The 22,225-nt window shown below is 50.8% G+C and overlaps 1 protein-coding gene across 3 annotated transcripts in view; it reads right to left on the bottom strand.

Moving 5' to 3' along the window:
* The window catches only part of HNF4A (hepatocyte nuclear factor 4 alpha), a 42,052-nt gene that overhangs the window by 4,305 nt on the left and 15,522 nt on the right, over positions 1 to 22,225 (bottom strand). The window contains exons 1-7 of one of the 3 annotated variants that reach the window (XM_009671101.2): positions 17,137 to 17,416; positions 12,841 to 13,018; positions 10,683 to 10,777; positions 8,004 to 8,110; positions 4,205 to 4,360; positions 832 to 919; positions 117 to 272 (exon numbers count right to left, since the gene is read on the bottom strand). In XM_009671101.2, coding sequence (XP_009669396.2) covers positions 117 to 272; positions 832 to 919; positions 4,205 to 4,360; positions 8,004 to 8,110; positions 10,683 to 10,777; positions 12,841 to 13,018; positions 17,137 to 17,257 — 901 coding nt within the window. In that variant the 5' untranslated portion in view covers positions 17,258 to 17,416. Of the gene's footprint in view, positions 1 to 116; positions 273 to 831; positions 920 to 4,204; positions 4,361 to 8,003; positions 8,111 to 10,682; positions 10,778 to 12,840; positions 13,019 to 17,136; positions 17,417 to 22,225 lie in introns of those variants that run through there. The other 2 variants (XM_009671102.2, XM_068912042.1) reach the window with 2 other exon arrangements.

Raw genomic sequence — 22,225 nt, forward strand, 5'->3', positions numbered from 1 at the left:
AACAGTTTGGCCCAGAGAGGAGACCCGGCAGCATTTCCATAACTCAGCACCAGTCAGTATCACCCAGACTAGTCCCCTTTAATGGTGATCGTCACCTGCTGCAAGCTGGAGCATACCTGGGTCGAAGAAGATGATGGCTTTCAAGCAGGCATACTCATTATCATCTATCTGCAGTTCCTGGAACGGAAGGACCAGCTCGTCCAGGATGCGGATGGCCACGCGGCTCACCTCCACCAGTTCAGGGCAGTTCCGTGGGATGATGTGGTCATTTCCTTTAAATAAGCAGTACAGAGACCATCACCCTGTCATTGCCCAAGACTTACCAAGGGTGGCAAGGGCTTCAAAACTTTCTAAACCCAGAAAACCAATGTTGAGATGATTTTGGGGTGCGGATACTGGCTGGGTCCCAGGAAGTTCTCACTTCTGCCCATTCCTTAGCACTGCCCACCAGAAATGCTGATCTGTGTTGCCAGAACAGCATCCCTTTATTCAATCACAAGGTTGACAGGAGTCACTCAAGTGAGAAAAAGCTGACTGAGGAGCAAAAGCCTCTTTCTCAACTATAGCATGGCCTGGTTACACAAACCCGGCACAGCAGCACGAATGTTCATAGTCCTCCACCTTTGCCAGAGCAGCATGCTGTGACCTTAATGTGAAGTGAGACAAGCCTAGCTACACACTAAGGTGGTGCTAGGCTTTTTAAAACACAGAAGCTCAAGCAACTATCCTGCAAAAAGGATGCCCACAGGCACTGAACCACCCTCTCCTCCAGCCCCTGGAAGGGATGCTTAGTAGAAGCAGAGTAGGGGAGAACACAAGTGCACTCTTTACCTAGCAGCAAGACATCCTTGAACACCATGGACCTCTTGGCAGCTCCCAGTAACAGATGTTCCCCCGCGTGTGCTCGCAGCAGTGCCACCTGCAAGGGCAGGGACAAGTTATTTGTGTGATGGCAGCAAAGAGACAGAGAGAAGGCTGCAATTTCATGTAAACGGGAGAGAAATCCCAACACTCCTGTACAGCACTCAGGATTGTGGGGTGAGATCACCTCTCCAGTTATACGCCTGAAGTCAGAGGAAGAGGCCAAAAAATGGTTTATTCCTGTGCAAAAACAACTCTAGATTCAGCAGAACCAGTAGATATCAGACCTACGGGGCTCTAACCTGGCCTATGTGCATCTTGTCCCTCTCTAAGAGCTACCTAAAGGCGCTGCCACGCACCCCGGCGCTGTGTTAAATGGCCCAGGACTGGAGGTCAAGGAATGAGCCTCTCTGAGACATCTGTGTGAGCAAGCACTACAGCTTTCACTTTATCTCACAGGAGCAAGGAGGATGGTGTCTGTACCTCCCGGCAGTGCTCATCTCCCACTGAGATGAGTCTTATGGGGACCCACGCCCCACTGGCAGGTGAGGTCACCTTCTCACTAGTGGCAATGGACGTTCGGGCCAGGGAAGCCAGAAGGATGTTTTTCTGCCCTGATGTTAATGATTGAAGTGTTTCATTTTACACCCCTCAGTGGTTCCTGAGAATGTTCTGAATCTTTTGCCCTCCTTCGGTTAAAAATTTCAAAGATTTAGGCAGAAACAGAAGTTAACAATTGGACAGCCTGACATGGAGGCTTCTTAATGTCCAGCCAGGAACCTGTGCTGAAGAAAACAATCATTAAACATTAATGGAAAGATTCTGAAAAGTGCGTCCTGATGGGAATGGTCCCATTTTCCAGTGCGTTATCTCTCAGCATCAGACAAAGACAAGAAAATTCCTACTCTGCCAGAACCGTCAGGAGAACGCATCATCTGTGGAAAAGAGCTGATTAGAAAAGATGCTGATATCTGAGAGAGATTTTTTTTCAGACAGTGTAAAAGAGCTATGCAAAATAAACAGAGCGGAGGTCCTTGCAAAGAGACTATGCGCACATGATGTTGGGGAACCTTTATCTGTATGCCAAAATCTCCCTCTCTCTATCACTACGCAAACATGGGTGGATGTGTTAACTGAGGCTGCTCACAATTACCAAAGCTGCACAAAACTGAGCTTTCCCATCTGCCAAAGATGTGAGAAGGCTGGAAAAACTGGAGCTTCCAAGGGAAAGCAAAGCTCTCATGCAGAGATTTCCTGCTTAATGCAAATTCAGGAAAAGCCCAGTTTGGATTCACCATTTTTGTTTCCATAAAATTCACTTGTTTGAGAGGGGTTGAAATACATTACTTTAACAAAGCAAAACTATTCATTTGAAATTCGTTCTTTCAGTGATTAACCTCAGATGCATCATTCTATTGTGAACTAGAATAAATACAAAAGTTGTAACAGGACAAAGTAGATCTTTAACCTTGAAATGAAATGGCTTTGCCCCACCAAAGCAAGTACTTTGACATTTAGGTGCAGAGGAAAAACAAGGTGTTGAATATGACCTTTCCTTTAAAACCTTGGCAGAGATGATTCATTCTCAGGCAACATTTTAATGGCAATGTAACAGTGTTTCCCAACATTAAATGTTCCCACTGGACATGTCTTGACCAGCTCTCATGCCCCTTGGGCAACTGGCTTGCACGTATTTCTGTTCGTTCCTGCTTCCTGGCACTTCTGTCCTCCTTCCTGCACTCCCCTGAGTATCTGCTGGCTCTGTTCTCACACGCTGTCCTTCGAGAGCATGTATGCTATTAATTACATAGTTTTAATGCAGCACAGTCTTTCCTCTCAAACCCTTTGGGACAGCTTGGGAGCTGCTCATCACGGGGGATGGTTACTCCCAGCAGAAGCCCTGTTCAGTGGAGAAGAGCCTTGGAGCAAGCTGTGAGTGGCCTCTACCCTGTGGGAATGCAGGGTTCAAACAATCTCTTCCTTAGGTTTTGTTTTATTCTTTCTAAAAATTTTCATCACCACAATTGTAAAATGAACTCACATGCAAATTGCCGGGGTTTACTGGACTTATTAACCAGCTTTACTGCCTCTCTTCCTTTTCTGGGCTGCGGCCTGTTGGCTGGGTAAATATAATTAATATAATGTGCCATTGGACTCCATTTTGTTTTCCATAATTTTTGAGTTGAATTTGTCTCAGGAGTTTAGCAAACTGCTTATAATTGTAAAGAATTTAACACGTGCACACATTAGAAAAGAGAGAAAAGCGCTCCTTGGGGATGCTAAAAAACACTGAATTCCCCAGGGCTCTGTGCTGCAGGATGGCTATTCAAGTTCTCAGCATTAGGATTTGGGAGGGGGGAGTTGATCAGCTGGATGCTCTCACTTGCTACATAGATCATTTTTCTTCATGATGCAAAACTTATCTCTAGGTCAACAGGACTGGAGACTGATCCTAGCTGAAGAGATCCCAATCCGTTTTTGTGACCAAGTAGCAGTTATTACCTACCCGTGACAGGTACTGTGCTGGTCGCTGTCAGAACTGACCTGCTTGCCCTGGCCCTTGGGAGCCACCCTACCACCACAAGCGCTGCTCAAGCCTGCGCACACGCCATGTCCCACAATATCTGCTGCAGACCTCTGCAACTTAAGACTTAAACAGGAGACAACTCCTTGTATCTCTTGAGGCTTCCTGAGATCCCACAGTACCATTTTATAGGGGAATTCAAACCCACAGTGCTGAACTTGGTGGAAGAATGAGCAAATATCATTTTAGTAATTTGTTTTAAATGCAAATATATTTCTATTTTTTAACTCTGCAGTGAGATTTTCATATTGCCTTGGGATCTTCAACTATAAATGTCAGTAAAATAGTTTTTACCTTCAATTAATTCCACACCAGGAGAATGGATACAAATATATCCCCAGGCGTGAACCAGAAAGAAATATAGACAAGCAGATTTGTTTTTAAGTCTTGAGCAGACCTTGCGCTAAGTAATTTTTCCTAGTAAGTCAAAGCATTTGTATAGTACTTCAGGTTTTCAAAGTGCTGCACAAACTGCAATAAGTCAACAAGTAATTGACTAATAGATCCATGCAAAATGCACACCTGATTATGTATCTAATTCGAGCTTACTGTTATCATGGCTGTGCTCATTAACTGACTGCACAGGCAAGTGGCCTGTGCTGTCATTGTGTGCATGCCATTCCCCAATCAGCTCCGGCAGTCACGATAACAGAGCGAACAATGCCCATTTTCTTTGAAGCTGTCAGCTGTTTCGCTCTCGTTTGGCTCCCTGCCGCCTTTGCTGGGGAAGAGGGAGGAGGACAGATCGAGAGGACTCGCCTGGTCGTCCAGGGGCAGCTCGCAGAAGGCAGGGATGTATTTGGCCCACTCCACCAGCACGAGCAGCTGCTGCTTCATGGACTCGCACACATCCGAGATGTTGGCAATCTTCTTCCCTCGGATGTCTCCGTTGATCACAGGAACTGGGGATGATATCTGCAGGGAGGGAAGAGACCCTTCAGGTCAGAGCCACAGAGACAACGTGAGCAGGAAAATCCCCAGGCTGGGGAAGGCCCATGGGATGTGTGGTGATGCTGACTCCAGCACTGAGACAATTACTTTTTACTGCTGCATATCCAGCCCCCGAAATATGTGGCCCAGCACAGCTCATTTCAAATTGAGATCAGCTCAGGGATCTGTAAATACGAAACGCTTCAGACCTGAGACTGTGGATCATCTAGGTAAGATATTGTGCCTTGAATAGTCTAGCAAGCACAGGAGAAATATGTCTAAAGCCAAGATGAATTCCCACTGAAAGAATATGCTCATTTAAGATCTAACAGGGAACAAAGGGGCTCATATAACAAAGGGGGAAGGCAGTTAGGCTTTCCCTTTTGCTGTCCGACTCTCTCTACTTGCAAGGACGTGTCCAGTCCAGTAGGTCACACAACAGGGCAGAGATCTCCTCCCCTTTCTGGAGTCGGTGCTCCACCAGAACTGCCTTGCTCTGCTTTTGACATGAGACATGCAGGCTCTGTTTCTCCTCCTGTCTCAGTTAGTAGGAGTGTGAGAAGTCTCTGCTGAAGATAGTTCTCCAGGTCTGAGCTTGGCCTCTGTGCGATTAGCACCAGGTCATTAATATTTGACATTCCCCACTTTGAAATGCCAAAGAAAAACTTTAATAAGAAAAAAACCCCAACATTTAGGTCCTTTTTGCAAAGCTGCACATGTGCAAACATGCCCTCAGCAAGATAGGTCACTTCTTTAGCATGAAGGATATTTATAATTGCAGAGGCCAATGGGGCCATTTCATTTGCAAGGGATAAGTCTGACAGCTCTGCAGGTATCGCAAGTCAATGGTCACATGAGCTGAAACAAACATCCCCCCAAAACCAGGCACCCAACTTCACACCTAGTTCTCGGGCATAGCTGTTCATCCAGCTCATGTGAAAATTTGCCCTTAGTCACTACTTTATCCTCATGCTTCTGTGAGCAATTAACTCAACCCCATCACTGCCCTCCACCTGCCCTCTCTCCTCTTGAACAACATCAGCTCTTCCTGGCCTGTTCCTGCCAGCACTTTCAGCTCGGACCGTGCCAGCCTCCCATAGGAAACGGTGTTCAAATGCCACTTGCATTTTTTTCCAGGTTGCATTACTTGGAAGTTTTCCAGCTCTGGAGCTATTATTGAATAAATAAGATTGTAAAAATCTCACCACGTATTACCCTAATCAGAGAGCCCGGAAAGCTTAGCAAATAAATAAAGACCTCTGAGTGAGTGACCTGAGATCTTGGAGAAAGCAACTCCTCAGCAGTATCTTGTTCTAATTAGCCAGGCACATAAAAGTTACCAATTAGCGTGCTGGAGCCTGCCCTGTTTGATGAGTCGGTCTGTTCTCTGCGGCAGAGCAACAGCTTCCCTGGATTTGTTGATGGCTGTGGTTTTTATCAGCAGACCCTCCTCAAGACTTTCGTATGATGCCACTGCAGGACTCAGAGTCCCGGAAATGTCCTTCCCTCGTAGATCTGGTGACTTGAAACCCCATTATCTCACCTCACCGGGAACAGCACCGTTACTATTTTTAGAATGTTTACAAATACATTAGGACCTGTGCAGGACAAGGTGAGGCACGGGATGAGACAGGATACACTGCCGGCATAAAGGCTTGGCCCTTTGCCTTCTGGGCACCCACAGGGGCCTGGCACGTCCCTTCCTCAACGAACTGAACCTTAAAGCCTGACTCTGGGCCCTAGCATGGAGCCCAGAGCACCAGCACATCCTGTCCCAGAGCATCTCCAGGGAAACGTGACTCCTGAAGCAAGGAAGAACATAGAATACCAACTTGAACCCGCTTTTGTTTTTACTAGAACAAGAAGTGCTCCTCTTCCTGGCTCCCGCGAAGGATGGCAGCTCCTGCCTCCCGCTTCATCATTGTTCTTCCACAGAAATCTGCCATCGGCATGTGCTCTCCTGTCCTGTTCTAGCTCCAGACTTCCTGCACCCTTAGGAAACCCTCCACGTCCTGCAGCCCACATCACTCGTGCACTCCGGTTTTGGAGGCTTACCATAAACCCTGAGCAATCCCTGCTTTTTCTGGGGAATTTCCAGTGCCAGCTCCCTCCCTGCCGACTGCCTTGGCTGCACTCGTCTCTCTGGGCTGCCCTAAATCGCTTCTTTTTTGAGCAGGAATTTGAAGACCCCGTTGCCGCTGCTTACGCAGAGGGTGGTAGTGGTGGCTGGTGCTGCCCTCTGAGCAGAGACGGAGGCTGGCAGTGACAACATGGGGTCCCTGCTGTGCTGCCTCTGGCAGCTGCCTAACCCACCCAGATGATTTGGGGAGCCTCTCCATTTCTTTTCAACAAGTTTGGACCCTCTAAGAAATCAATCCACTGTCTCCACCTGGGCACTTCAAAACTAGCAGATCTTGAGACACATGGCCCTGACACGGGAATACAGCCTGATCTGCAGGGATGTCACCCCCAAAAAGGGAGATGGAGGGATGAGGGGGCAGCGATATGGTCTCATGGTCACAGGTTGAGCTCCTCCATCACCCTGAGCAACCTCAGGTCTCCCCCAGTCAGCCCTGCTCACCCTTTCAGCTGATCCACACCTCAACTGGATGTGCCCTTCCCTCTGTTGTGTGTTTCCCCTCACCTCTCTCCTACACTGCGGGCAGCCACGAGTTCTCAGGAGGAGGATTTGGAAGGAGGTGAGGGAAATGATCTGGCTTGTGAGGCTGGGAAGATCAGTCCAGAAATAAGGAGCAGGGTGGAATAATTTATAATCGCACTTATCAGAAGAGATGAAGGGAAACTGAAGCAGTAGGGTGGCAGGATGGAGAGGGCTCTGACAGATGCCTGGCTTTGAATGAGGACCTTTCTTGCACAGCACTAATAATGACTTGAACTAAGTACACGTCTGCACAATGCGATTGATATCGGCCACATTTTGGATTCAGGCTGCCTGGCAAGAGAGGACACTGTGTGAACTCCTCTCTGAACAGACAGACCAGGAGAGAAGTCTCAGGGTTCCCCCTTTTTGGAGTCTGCCCTCTCCATTCTTCCCAGACAATGCTGATTTAACATATACTGTTTGCAATATTCAGATTCTTAAAATGGAGACTCTTTTCAAGTGAACATTCTAGGAAATGAGTTTCCTGGCTTTGTGTTTGTGGAAACAGCGAATTTTAAGCAAACACCAGAACGAACATTTGTGTAATGCAAGCATCAAGCTGATTCCTCATGAAACTGCAGGAAGCCAGAATCCAAGTTACTAACAGCCAGCGGGGAACAGAGACCACTCATGCAAGGCCAGCCCCTTGGCTAGCATAAACAGATGCAGCTCCTTGGATTTCAGTGATTCTACCCCATTTTATACCAGCAGGCACTCTAGCCTTCAAGTGTCCCATCAAAGCAGCTGACAGTACTGCATTGCTTACAACTCGGTTCCAGACCAAGGAGCACTAAAGGAATGGTTTCAGGTAGCAAATGCCTTTGAAAAAACAAGTGTTGAGCTGGCAGACAAGTTGCTTAGAAAAGAAGTGGTGATTTGAAGACTCAGCTACTAAATGCTCACCTGGCCTTACTGGCCACACGTTCCTGATGCTTTTGTATTTGCCAAAAAGGAAAGAAGAGGTACCTGTTGTGCCAGGACTTCTGCCTGCAGCAAGACGTTGATGGAAGGCAAGCTGCTGTCTTCATAACTTGATCTTCGGGTGCTGATTCGGTCCCGTTCATTTTGTACAGCTGCAAGAGAGTATTTTGGCTCAGTAGCAGCTCATTCGTGGAAATACACACCAAAACCCATCGCACTCTTTTGGCGTTCCCTTTCACAGCGCCTTGGATCACTTAGCTGCAATTTGACGGTTCCCCAGCCTGGCAAGGCAAAGGTGCAGCTGTGCCTAGTTTCTGATGTGATGCCTGAGAGACCTGACTACATTTAGTAGCTCTGGTTTCACATTCACTTTATTAGGTTTTCCTGAGACTGAGTTATTTCAGAATCCAAGCACTTGCTTCAAAGCCTGTAGAGATCAATGGGAAAATTTCATTTCAAAGGATCTGGCTCTAGGATTTTTGATTGCAATTTCTTAAGGGAATCTCTGAAATTGTGGCTATGCTTACCACCCGAGCTATGTGTGAAAGCAAGCAGTCAAATATCTGCATGCCTATTTTGTCTGTCCACGTGACTTTTGTGAGCTGTATTTGGGAAGCTCTTGCTTCCCGTGCACCCAGAGGAGGGTAGGGGCAGTGTGAAAACTTTTCTTTAAGCTAGAATGAGGAAGGAAACGCAAAACAGATGCTACATTTCTATCCAGAGGAAATGAGCTTTCTCATACTTTATCCTAAAGTAAAGTCCTAGAACAGGTATGAGCCCAGCATGCTTGCTTACTTGGTTTATTCTTGAGAAGGGACTGGGCTTTGAGTCTAAGAGGTGGCAGGAACCAAAGCAGAAGCAGGAGGAGGATTCCTGTCTATCTGCCATGAGGCTGTGGGCTAGCCATAACTCTCCGCGGGCAAACCAGTCACCCAAAGCCATCTGCTCAAATAAGGGGGGCAGGGGAAACAGAACAGTCTCAGCCTGTGGCTGAGAGGCTGGTGGCTCTCTGAATTGATACGTTCTCAATGTATAAATCCACCTGATAAAAAGCAATAATGAGGCTGGGCCAGAAGAAAAGCTCTGCAGTCAGCGGCTGTAAATAGGAGCTCTCAAGGTTATGCCGCTTGTTATCAGTAGCAGGCCCCCGAGTTCAGTCACGCCATGATGTTTTCCAAATGTTTGCTCAGTATTAGCTGGTCATGCACCTAATGTAACTTCTATTGAATATTAACAGACAGCAGCAAAGTGCTGGGCATAGGATGAGCGGGCTCGGCAGAGAGAGGAGGATTCCTACGTTCTTCAGGAAAAGTCAAGCCAAGTTCCTTGCAAAAGCTCGTCCCCTTTAAAAGGGGGGGAATGTTCCTCGTCAGAGGTGTTCTCACAGGCCAATGGGTCAGTTAAAGCAGCCAAGGTGTGGGGTGGTACTTCCCTCTTGTCTTGAAGGATCCCTTTTCTCCTGAGTTTCTCCTCGAGAGGGTGCGAACTGGGGGGGGGGGGGGGGGGCGTGGGGCTTACTTTCTCAGCATCAAACAATAGGGCCAAACACCTCCCTGGCGTCCCTTTGCCGACGCTGGTGGGGACGAGTGTCTGTGAGGTGCACGGGCGGCTCCTCGGGGCTGCTCCTGGAAGGGCCTCGATCCCCCCCATCAGCAAAGCCACCGGTAGCGCAAGGTTTCCTCAGCACCGTGAGTGCTCTGGAGTGCTGAGTGGGGCTGAACCGGGGCTGAGTCCTAGCCCGTCATGTCTAGGTCACGAGGACCTGGAAAGACTGCAGAGGCAGAGTCGTGTGGAAGTTTTTGGGGTGAACTTAGGAAGGTGGGTATATCCACTTGGGCTTAAATAGCCAAAATGCTCCACTTTGCTCTGGGTCCTTTCTGCCATGCACTGTATTGGATAAAGCTAAGCTCTCTACAGAGGGCCAGAAAGAGCTTATATACACATTAGAAAAAAAGGAAGCAAAATGACAGTTGGACCCTTTGCTGGACTCTCCTGTCTAGGTGCAGATTTCGCAGTGACTGTGGGGCACCAGCAATTACAGCAGTTCTTCCAAAGAGTTTCCAAATTGCCCAGACCATCTCTGAAGTTTCTGCTTCTCGCTGATTTTGCGAACTATTCCCGAATGGCTCACATGGCCTGGCTACATGGGAGCACAGGTAATGTGTGAGCCAGTGTGAGGGCAAGTGAGCTAAAGAGCATGAGTGCAGCCATAGGTGTGATCTGTAGGTACAAAAATGGGCAGGTCTGGGACACAAGAACGCCTCTGTGGCTCTTCCATGGGTATGTCTTTGCTGGCATTTTGTTGGACGCCCTGAGAAGGAGCCCTGAAATTGGATGCGCTGACTGTATGGACAGCAAAGACCAGGAGCCCCAGGGAACTCTGACTTTGGGGGCACACAGGACCCCTGTGCCTTGCCCGGAGGCTTAATCAGCTGTTAGTACGATGGCTGCTTGTGAGGTCTTTGTACAGATAGGAGCTGGGCAGGTGAGGTACATGCAGGGTTCATGCCTATGGACCAAACCTCCCCCTAAAGCCTCCTCTGAAGGGTGATCTTGATCTTTGCACTTGAGAGCTCTGTGGAAGGAAGGTGCAGCTCAGCTGGCTGAGCAAGCATCTCCACGAAATAGCAGGGACCAGCCTTCGGCTGCACAGGCATCCTCAAACATACGGCCAGCGTGACTGCTGCTGAAGAAGCAGTACAGGGAAGCCACGCCGTGACCCACCTTCCTTCTTCATTCCTGCTCGGAAGCACTTCTTAAGCCTGCAGTATCGGCACTGGTTTCTTTTGTCTTTGTCTACCACACACTGCCTGTTAAACCTGGGAAGAAACAGAAGTGTGAGCAGCAGCAAGACCGAGCCTAAAGACAGGACAGTTCAGAGTCCCACGCTCCAAGACATGCTTAGAGCAGATTCCCAGAGGCTCAGCCCTAGAAAGGAGCCCCAGTCAGTGTCATTTCCACACTTACTTTAATCTGAGTGTCCTCCTTTGCTTGCAGTGCCCCATGACTAACAGAATAACGCCTGAAACGGGATGGTTGCAGGAACTCCTGGGGATCTAAATGAACCGTTCCTGTTATTGCCAGTGGAAACTCTAGCTAAACCTCCTAGTTGGCACTGAAAATCTCCCCTGACTTACCCCTGGATGTACAATGAGGACAGGCTAGAGCTGAAGGTAACATGCAGGAGCTCAGGCTGCTTGTCTGGTGCACCATCCACTAGGCACACAGGATGCTCAAGATGGAGGAACAAATCCCAGTGAAGTTAAAAGTGCATGCCAGGGGTTCAGAGTCACCTTCTTAACCTCTACTGGAAGTTAGGCCCCAGTTAGAGTGGAGGAAGAATGTATTTATTCTATAGAAAAAATATGCTATGTTCTGGAGCTAATATTTATTCTGTATTAAAAATACGCTATGTTCTGGAGCTAATAAGGATAAGAAGTGGTTTTAAGTCCCCGAGCCTCTCAAGAGCTGTGTCTAGGATCCAGACAGGTTGCTTCCGACCCGGACAGCATCACTGCAGTGCAAATAGCTTCTCAGCCACTGCACTTCAGAGAGGAGATGGGATGCAACCACCTTCTTCCTCCACGGTTCTGTCACTAAATCCAGCAAACCTGGGGAGTAAACACAGATCTCCCCTGTATGTGGCTCTTGCACGTACCAAAAGCCTGGTAGCTGTTTGCAGCATGGATTTCACTTGCAAATTGATGTGATCCTGCTCTAATTTACTGCTGATTGATCAGGCTTGGGAACTAAAGACGACACAGAGCCCGGGCTGCTGTGAAGGGGAAGGGCACCCAGCCATGCGGACTTGGGTAGCTTTTGAAAAGGCTTGTTTCTATTGTTCTTTTTAAAGCCCCAAGCTAAGATTTCCCAAAATGGATGCCCAAAAGCAGCTGTTTAAGTGTTTGTTTAGAACTTATATAAAGTTCTAAACTTTGGCCCAGTGTCCAAAGAACTGGGAACCTTGGCTTTTCCCACTGGACTGTGGGGAGGGGGCTCCCTGGGCAGCCAGTCTAAATAACTCTGGGTTGCAAGCACTAATGCGCTTCACGTGCACTCATAGATCTGGGGCTTCTTTCTGTCACTCAGATTTTGGAGTCATGTTGCTGTTCACACTCTCCAAGTGGCTGTCAGAACACCTGCAGCAAATCATTCAAAAAGCCTAAGTGAAAACGCCTAAGTGATTTAGACACTCAGTATCTAAGGACTCCTTGATTTTCACTGCAAATCAAGAAGTCCTGGTTCCTCAGAAGCAGTGATGGCACATCACAGCCGCTTACGGCACCAGAGAGCCATGGTGACACAAACTGCAGTGTTTCTGTTGGGGGTGCAACACGCATGTCTCATCCTGGAACGAGATATGCAGACATGTGCACTCCACGTCACCCAACCTGTTGCATCTTCAGATGTTCTTTCATCATGTAACAGGCAGTGACATCATTTTAGGTAGATGGCAAACATACTTCCATCTTGTGACAGAGAAGGGATAGGGGGCCACCATGCTGCCCCTGGGGAGGGAGTCGGGTTTGCACTGGACTCAGAGCACAGAGTAGAAACATTCTCAGGCCCTGTAATAGGACTTCCCCGCCACCACTGCCTTTCTTGTTGGTGATATTCACCATCAATTTGCAAAGAACATGTGCTTGGCCCCTAAGGAATGGGGCAAGACCACCTGGGGCCTTTTCCCAGTGACCGCCTGAGGGCAATCCAGGAGTGAGAGTTGTCTCTGGCCCTTCCCAGCTGGAGGGTGAGGTTAGGACAAGGTGGTGGAAGAGACAGGGAGAGGATGAAGAGCCATGCTGCTGCACCCTGAGGAGTTCTCCGTTCAGCTCCTGGGGACCATTTGGTCCCCGACACACAACTCAGCCCCATCCGTCCTTACCTGCAGGAGTACATGTGGTTCTTCCGGACACTCCTCCTGAAAAAGCCTTTGCAGCCGTCACAGCTGGAAGCCCCATAATGCTTCCCCGTGGCACGGTCCCCGCAGATGGCACACAGCGCACTCACCCCGATGCTGTTGGTAGTGTTGAGGTTGGCTGCTTCTGAGGGAGATGTGTCTGCTTGGGAAAGGACACAGGAAGGAAGGTAGTGAGAACTAGGCCTCCAATCAACATTTGTTAACTGAATTTCCAGTGAACGACCTCATTTTCTGAAGAACTGGGCAGCTGCAGTCAGACTGTGCAGTAGAGGCCTGGTCACTAGCTACTTGCATAAGGAGTGGTGGGTGCTCAGAATGTCTTAAATCACATGCCTCACTTGAGTACATAAAAACTCCCCGTTTGCCAGGGTGAGACGAAAGATCTGTCTCCAGGGACACCTTCAGACTAAATGGAAACCCTGCTGCCACTGTCACAGAGCAGAGCCAAAATTCTTTTGAGATTTGCAGATGCTTTGGGTCTCAATGGCATGGCCAAAGAAATAACTGGTGCAGAGTTAAAGCTGAGGTATTAGGGCTCAGGGTGAGCTGCTGATTTATTAGGCAGGCGTTTGTATTATAGTCCTCAAAGAACTCAACGCAGCCCTGAGCAGAGGCTATGAGGGGCTTTACAACCCCCTTTGCTGTAAAGCCCTCTCCGTCAGGCATGGAGCACTAGCCTGCACAACGTTTCTTCAGGTGAGCAAGCCTTTAAATAAACAATAATCTCAAATGACTTCGGTTTGAAAACTCATGTGGGCAAATACTACTCACGCAAGGAAGGACTGGATAAACTAACCCAGAAAGAGTGACGCTAAAAAATTGAGGCTATATGCTCCGTATCTGCAAGAGTCTCGTAACACCATGGCTGAGACCTATGTGTCATTTCCTTAAATCCTGACAGGGGAGGCTGGCACCTGCACGGCTCTTTTGGAAGGATGGGGGATTGCAGAAGTCTCTGTAGGAAAGGACATCTGAAAGGCTCAAAACCATGCAAGGCCTACATTAAACCCCTCCGGCAAGCCAAACAGACCTCAAGGCTGAAGGGATCAGCTCTTACTCAGTTGATCTAATTGTCACCTCTCATGCACATTGTCTTGTATCAGCAGGAGGCACGTTTCCTTTCGTCCTTGGAAATCCTGGTTGCAAATGATACCCAGGATCTAAGAGGCTCCAGAAACCTGCTAGGTTTTTAATACCTGAGTCTACTGGTCCCAATAACCTTCTCTAACGGACAGTAACAGAGATCAGCAGGGTCAACAGAGACCATTGGGCACTGATTCTGACCAAGATAGCAGAAACCTTTGCCAGAGGCACTAAAATGTCATCCTCAGCTCATGATCCAGCCTCCACCCCATAACAACGGGGCCAGCATTGCAAAACAAACAGCAACCCCTCCGAAGACGTTTGGCCGGGTACCTGCAGGGAACACCGCTGCGCTCCCAACCTCCCCAGCGGATGGGTAGCCCCTCGCGCCATCTCCCTCATGTCCCTCTCTGCTTTGGCAAGGATGTGGTTAACTCTCGCCCCAGGAGGGCCACAGCTGCTTCCACTTGGCGCCCAGCTCCCCCAGCCAGCAGAAACTGGGCCGCGGAGGGAGCTGGGACCTAGAAAAGGTTGGCCCCAAGGGGACTTGTGCTGTTTGCTGGAGCTGGGGTGCTGGGGGAGGCCAGGGAGATGCTGCTGTAGGAGGGCTCCGATTTCAGCATTTGCTGAGCAGCTGGGCCAGCAGGGCCTTTCAGTGGGGTTTAAAGCTTAGCGTGGGGGGAGATTGCTCTCGTGAGAGGATCCTGGGCACAGCAAAGCCAGGCTTTGGCAGTTCAGTTGTCCAGCCACACGGGCAAGCCCTGTGATGGGATGGAACAGCCTTGTGCTTTTGCTTGGCACAGACGTGTGGGCACAAGCAACCCAGGGCTGAGCCTGCGCTCCCGAGAGCAAGCGGTACAGGGGAACCTCGAGCAGCCTCTTCCCCGGCTCTGGCAGCAGCTTGTATTTCCTGGCCTGCTTTCTGTCTCTGGAATTCCTGATGTCCCTCCTGGGTTTCTTTCCTGGGTCACAGTTGCCTCTCCTCGCCCAGGGTGTGCCAGGGCCGGAGGGAGCTGCGTGTCTGCGCGTGCTGCGCTGCTGCCCTCAAAGCCCTTTTCCCGCGCCCGAGGCGGCGGGCTCCCTCCGGGCTGGTGCCCACTCTGCCGGCCCGGCGTCTCGCCAGGCTGTGCAAGCAGCTTGCCTCTCAGCCCCTGTGCCTCCGAGCACATCCTGAGCGCTCAGTTGGATTAAAGGCGTTCCAGAAAGTTAGATTTTTAGCTTCATCTAACCATAGAACTTGCAGCTGAGAGGAGAAAAGAGATAATCTGCCCATAATCGCATTACTTGGGTATCTGTGACAGATAAATCCCTTTTAGGGGTATATCACGCTGCATGCAGATGAACATGTAACAGGAAAAGCAGGCACCTTTATCTGAAAAATTACAAAATCTTAGTCTAATAGGCCAACCAAAAATAGCATTATTTTCCATCGTGTAATTTTCCAATGAAGTTTATTTTTATAGCGCTGGAAATGTGGGCTTCTGGCTGCCACAGTGAGGTGGGTTTAACGGGCATCAATTTGGAGTCAAGCTACACAGAGGAAAGAAAAAAAACTCGCTGAAAGTTTGAGAGACCACTGAGGCTGCTTCTGTTAGGAGGATGATATCTCCCCAAAAGGTCCCAAAGCATGCTGAGAAACAGTGCATTTGAGCCGTGACAGTGGCAAACTCTGTCCCTGCTCTGGGCTGGAGCCACAGGGCCTTGCAGAGCAGCGCGAAGACGTCCTGCAGGCTGCAGCCAGGGAAAAAGGCAGAGGGAGGGATTTTGCAGGCCGAATGCCCTTGTCTGGGTGGGAAGACGTCAGGGTGCCAAACTTGCCCTGGAGGCATGACCTACCCCTAATCTGGAGCCAGGCACATGATGAGGAGAGTTTAGCTCCTTGTAACCCAGCTGACTCATCTGCCTCCAGGGCGTTTCCTATCGCACCTGAGCTAGAGTCATGTAAAACTGTGCATCCCTCTGCCCCACGGAGGGGCCGAGCCGTGGAGCCCCTCGCCGCAGCGGGAGCCGGGGCTGCAGGGCGACCCCCGCCCCGTGTGTGCGGCGGGTGGCAGGACAAGGAGCAAAACCTGGGCTCGTCCTTGAGGGTCTAGGCCAGGGTCAGCCGCTTTTGGCACCCTGCTCCCAGGGCACCCGTGCGGGGGCCAATGCTGGGAGCGGGGAAGGGGGACCGAGACCCCAAGGGAGGGCGGCGGGGGCTCAGAGCACGGCTGAGCCGCCTCGATGCCACGGTGCCGTGTCCATGACTGCAAAGAGCCATAAGGAGGGGGACAAGGTGCCACCGGCGCAGCCCTCCCTGGGGGCAGGGTGCCACCGGCGCAGCCCTCCCTGGTGGCAGGGTGCCACCGGCGCAGCCCTCCCTGGGGATGAGCTGCGCCCAGGCCGCCTTCGCAGCAGCCTTGGCGAAGCCGCCAGCAGGAGGAAAGGGCCCGGCGAGTCGCTTTGTGCCATGTATTAGTTTAGCCATTAACCTCATATTTAGCGAGGCTTTAGGGGGAGACTTGGAGAGGAGTCTCCCGTTATCTCTGAGCATCTAATCAATGGGAATCCTTGGCCCCCAAATCAGTGGGCCAATATTGCAAATCCTGGTAGGTTAAATGCGATTCCCCCCTCCCGGAAGGATCACCCTGCCACAGCTCCTGGGCACCACTTGGGTGTCTTTTCAGAATGATTTCCACCCTTGCCAGGCACAGCTTTCCGCTCTGGGAAAAACCAAACTGCAGCTTCCCCCAGGGCAGGACTTGCTTTCGAGCCCCCAGCCCCGCAGCCTTTCTGCTGAGCCATGGACAGCGTTGCCCCCTGAACCGGTTGCCTGGTACATGCTTTCCCTTGGAGTCTGGGAGTGCTGAGACCTGTTTGCTTTCAGCTCAGGCCCTGGTCCCTCAGCCGTGGCCAAATACCCGGTGGGGACACCTGTGCTCTCCCTAGCTCCTGTGCTGTGCCCATCACCGAGGTGTCTGGGCTACAGGGCAGCACCTAGGCAGCACCAGCAGCATGTCTTTCAGCAGGCTCTATTCCTTTCCGGGGGAAGAAGAAACCCTTCTGGGCTGGTGGCTCCCTGGAGCCCGACGGCTGACACCCAGCGCTGCCCGAGCCCTGCGCCGGCCGCCTCGGGGACCGGAGGGTCCCGGCTCTCCCCACCCGCTGCGAGGGACGGAAAGGCGCGGGGGAACTTACCATTGCCCATAGCCAGCACCTGCATGTTCTCAAACTCCAGAGTGGTATAAGCCGGGTCTAGTGCTGCGCTATAATCTGCCATCTCCATGTCTATCAGGGCTTTGGAAAGGCGCATTATCATCAACAAACACGGGCCAGATTGCACTGATTCCCTTGTCCGAGGCTATTGGCCCTTCTGCCTCCCGCTGCCTTCACTGCGTCCCCTATCTGTTGTCTTTTATTTCAAATATTTCTCTGAAAGGATTTGCTGAGCCTCAAGGCCTATACTCCCCAGAGGGGTGGAGGCAGGAGGCAGGGGGTTAATCTTTAATCATCTCACCCACTGCCGAACGCTGCCTTTTTTTTTTTTTTGGTGGAGCAGCAGTGATTCTTGTTGACTGTTTATTATTGCATGTAGAGGCGCTTGGCTGAGTCCAGCTCCCAGGCACATGCAGGGCTGCAGGAGAAGCGCCCTTGCAGCCCGGGAAACACCTTCCCGGGGCTATTGACCTTGATGCTGAGCTCTTGTTGTTGGTCTTAATTGTACCCGGAGTGGAAAACTCGGAAAAAACCTTGCCTGGAGAACAACGTTGCTCTTCACGTCTGTCATCCCTTCCCCTCTCCACCTCGTGTTCCCTTCACCCCCCGATCTGCCCTTCTTTCTCTGCCTCTCTCCCACACCTTTTCCTTTTCTCTCCCTTCCTTTTCGGAGAAGGTCAGAGCCGGCGTTGCAATTTACACGTTGCTATGCAAAGTAACAACGCAGGACTCATTTTACTTCCCCATAAACTGCGTTTTACAGGGGCTGACTGCCCCATAAACAGATCCCACTCCACAGCAGTGACCAAACAACCTTCAGGGTGAGGATTTGCCTGCCAGCGCCAGGCACGCAAGCAGGGGGGCGAGCGGCCGCCGGGGCGGGCTGCCTCGCAGGGTGGCACGGCCGGTGCCCACCGGGGCAGCGCCTGTCCGGGCGCTCAAGCCGCCACGAGTCAGACACACCCCGGCCAGGTTTTTTGGCTGACATGTCTTAAAATTTTCATTGGGCGTTTTACAACGCAGCAGAAGTTTATTCTGCAGCGTGATTTTTCCTTTACACATTCAGCCAGCTAGCGCTCTCCCCCCAGGTACACGCTGACCTGCAGCCCCCCGGCATGGCCAGGGTCTGTCTGCCACCTGGCCGAGACCTCGGACCAGGCCCTCCAGTAATTCAAACGTGAGCACCCGGCAGAACCATGCCTTCTCCTTTCTCGCTAACCTGCGTGCTTTCTGGGCTCCCAGTTTGCCCTGGGCACTTCAGTTCTCTGCATTAGAAAGGACTGAGAAGTTTTAGTACAGTTTCCATCACATGAAAACGCAAGATCAACAAGGTGGGAATGTAAGTGATCACTGAGCACCGTCCCAGAATCACAGAAGTCAGCTGGCTTGCACAGAAGAACACGTAATTAATGCGTTAGTATCAGCTCGCTCCGCATTGAAAACATCCCCATTATTTCGCAATCAGCACCGGGTGACTGAGTCTACGCAATTAAATCCAACATGGATTTAATTGAGTTTCACAGGCAAACCTACCAGCCATCCAAGGCCCTGCTGCCTCTCTGAGCTGTCCTACCCACGGAGACTTCCCCGTCACAGCGTGACACCGAGGTCCCTGGCTCCACAGCGGTACGTGCCTCTGGGCAGTGACACTAGACACAGCGAGACTTTGCTATTCATATTTCAGGAGCGCAAGGGCTGTTCAAACAGCCTTAGCTCCCAAAAGCTATGTGTGGTCTACGTGGCACTTCCAAGTAACTCTTTTTGGCCCCCAGGATGGGACCATAAGGCTACAGATCTCCAGGAACTGAGCTGAGAAGATGGGAAAGCCCTGGGTTTCTGACTTGAGATTGGTGATAAGTTTTCCTTTGCTGCAGGGGGAGCAGTCATCTGCTCTGCACTCAGGAAGGACAGACCAGACTTCATGTGCCCGGTTGTTCTTCCCTTCAGCTTGAACAGCCCTGAGCCCAAAACTGTTTGAATGGTGCGTGCCCCAGGGTGGGGATGGCAAGGTAGAGCAGAGCCCCGCAGTGGCCTCGTTCCAGGGACCTCCGTCCCAATCCCGGTTGGGCCACAGTGATCCCTTTGATTAGATAAATGCTACAGACACTAGGTCAAATATGTGCAGGATTTGCCACAGTGTCTAGTAAAATATCATAAAAGCATGGCCCGTTTTGCTCTGTTCAGCAAAACAAACCTTTTGCTTAAATAGCCTGCTGACCAAATAAGACTGCAAAGGCCATTTGCTCCTAGGGTAGGAAGGATTAACCATGCTAGGAATAGAAAATGGAGAGGTAGTGTCTATGAGCGAGAGAGAGATAAGGTGTGGGGAAGTTTGGAGAGAATTAGGTGGCTCAAGGAGCTGGGAATTGTCAATGGGACATGGAGCCTTCCGCCCGCAAGCTAATGTTGACTGTCGTTTTCTCACTACCGGTGTCCTCTGCCTATCGCTGGTGCCCCCATCACAAAACTCTTGTCTCAGCATAGAGGTCGAAGACCAAAAGGGCCAAGGACACCGTGCACTTCCTTTGCCCCTGGAGATGGGCTCACCGACACAGGGATGAGATGCCCTGGGTGGAAATCCATTGGCTGCACCCTGGGATTGGGTTTGCTGCAGGCACTGAGCTCCCAGAGAAGTCCCTAAGGAGTCCTTGCCCCTGCGTGATGGCCCTGTCTGGTGGCTTTCTGGGACGGCTCCCAAGTGTAGTCATGGCCTATATTAGCTAACAGGGCCCCGTGGGCCTACAGCTTTTTAAGCTGTAGATGTTCATGCCAGCAGCCTGTATTGATGGACGTGAGCACAGCTGGAGGAGTGGCCCAGGGCTGGCATGTCACAGCAGCCGTAGGAAGGAAAGGGCACTTTGGAGGGGTTTCTGCTATGTAACATGGGCACAGAGGGACCCCATGCTCTGTCCTGAAGGAGAGCCCTGGTAAAGGAAAGGCTGTTTCCAGACCAGGTGCTCGAGGAACTTCAGCTTGTCAGACCCTTTCTTCTCACCTCCTTTCCCATTTTTCCATGTTGTCTACCCACCATTTCATGCACCCGGAGGTGGCTGTAAAGGAAACCATTACAGTTCCAGGAAATGAAATATTCTGCTCTGAGTGATCATTTGATTTTTATCTGTTGAGCAGTAAATCCTTCTGCCTCTTTCCACACAAGCACATCATGACACTAATTCTGTCCCATCAATAGATCTTTCTGACTAGCAAATTCATCCAAAGCAAAAGGGGATTCCCAGAATATAAGATCTATACTTCTTAGTAAATATGTAACAGGAATAGAGTATTTAACAAAGCACTTATGGTAAGGTAAGTCAGCTACTGTCAGCTAGCACTTGCTAGCTCTTCAAGTCAAGTGGATGAGCAAGGCTTCTTTCACAGGGATCTACCTGCCTTTCTTGAATAGTATATCCTAGAATCATAGGGTAATTCAGATTGGAAGTCCAACCTCCAGCTCACAGCAGGGTCAGCTATGAGAACAAACCAGGATGCTGAAGGCTTTATCCAGGCTGGTCTTGAAAACCTCTAAGGCTGGAGACTGCTCAGCCTCTCTAGGCCACCTTGGCTGTCCTCATGGTGATTAATTTTCTCCTTATTCCTGTTTAAACCCTTGTTTCAGCTTATGCCCGTTGTCTCCCGCCGTGCACCACTGGAAGGAGCTTGTCTCTGTCTTCTTGATACCCAACTTGTAGGTCCCAGCTGGCTGCGACAAGGTCCCCCCCAAGCTGTCACCTCTCCAGGCTGAACAAGCCCAGCTCCCTCAGCCCCCTGGGCATCTCGGTGACTGGGCTGGACTCACTCCACTTTATAGATGTCTTTGCTAGACTGGGGGGAAACGAGGGGTAAAACTGGATCCAGTAGCTAGATGGGGTCTAACAAGCGCCAAGCAGAGGGGGAAAATCACTGACCCCAGTTTACAGGCTGTGCTGCTGCCCAGGAGGAGCAGGGCTCTGCCTACAGGGCCCAGCATGCTGCTACCTTTGTGGCCAGGGTGTGCCGTTGGTGTGTGCTTGGCTGTGTCCGCCAGGACCCTCGGGCCTTTTCTGGGGGAGGGGGGGGGGGTCTTCCTCCCCAGGACAGGGTTTGCTTTCACTCTAGGTGACTGTCATGGTCCCTGTTGGCCCGTTCCTCCAGCCAGCCTCGGTCCCTTGGGATGGCAGCGCTGCCCTTGTACGCATCGACTGGGACCCCCGTTGGGTGTCACCCACAGACTTTCTGAGCACGGATGCTGGCCAGGCTGCAGCCGAGCGCCTGTGACCCTCCTGGCCTTCGGTTTCCCTGTACAGCCCTGCACTCTGTTCTGCCCAGCAGAAACAGCAGTGCCCAGAGCCAGGAGGACTGAGCTCTTCTTACGGACACAGTTAGCGATACCGTTGGTACCACGCACAGCCATAACTCCCGCCGGGGACGTAAAGATCACTTGTAACACGTCGCTCAGCAGCTTCAAGCCCCGCTGCACAGCTGAAGTGCCTTTGCCTTGGCAGGCGAATAAAGCAGAGATGGGCTCTGGGTCTGAAACCTCTCCGGCCTTGGAAAGTCCTGAATAACATCTCGGCTTCCCAGCCCACTTTCCCCTGGGTGCCTGCTCGGGGATTGCACCAGCAAACCCCTCTCTCTCCTCACCATGTCACCAGGCGAGCTGATGGGGAAGCGCGAAGCTGAGTTACAAGACAAAGAACAAAACTCCCAGGGGAACCTCGCCAGCATAGTCATCTCCACACATGCAAAGGTCCCTTCTGCTTTTTTTTTTTTTCCCCTTTGAAATTTCAAATTCCAGTTTGTGGACAAAGTCCTGCCTATCTGAGAATATAGATCTCCGACCACTGACCAAACTCCATTCCAAGCAAATCCCGAGGTCTGCTTTTCCCCTTGCCCACGGGTCCCTCCACTCAGTCCCCGGATCTGCTGGGATCACACTGAAACTTTTGCACCAGAACAGAGCTCTCATGCTTGCGCAAAGTGGATTTGCACTCTTCAGTTTAACAGCTTCCTTTCTAACCGTGGAATGGGGAAGGATCATCTGTAATAACCAGGTAGGATCCTTATCGCCTGTAATTCATCTGGGCAGCCATTA

Source organism: Struthio camelus, chromosome 18 (assembly GCF_040807025.1).
Source record: "Struthio camelus isolate bStrCam1 chromosome 18, bStrCam1.hap1, whole genome shotgun sequence".
NCBI lineage: Eukaryota > Metazoa > Chordata > Aves > Struthioniformes > Struthionidae > Struthio > Struthio camelus.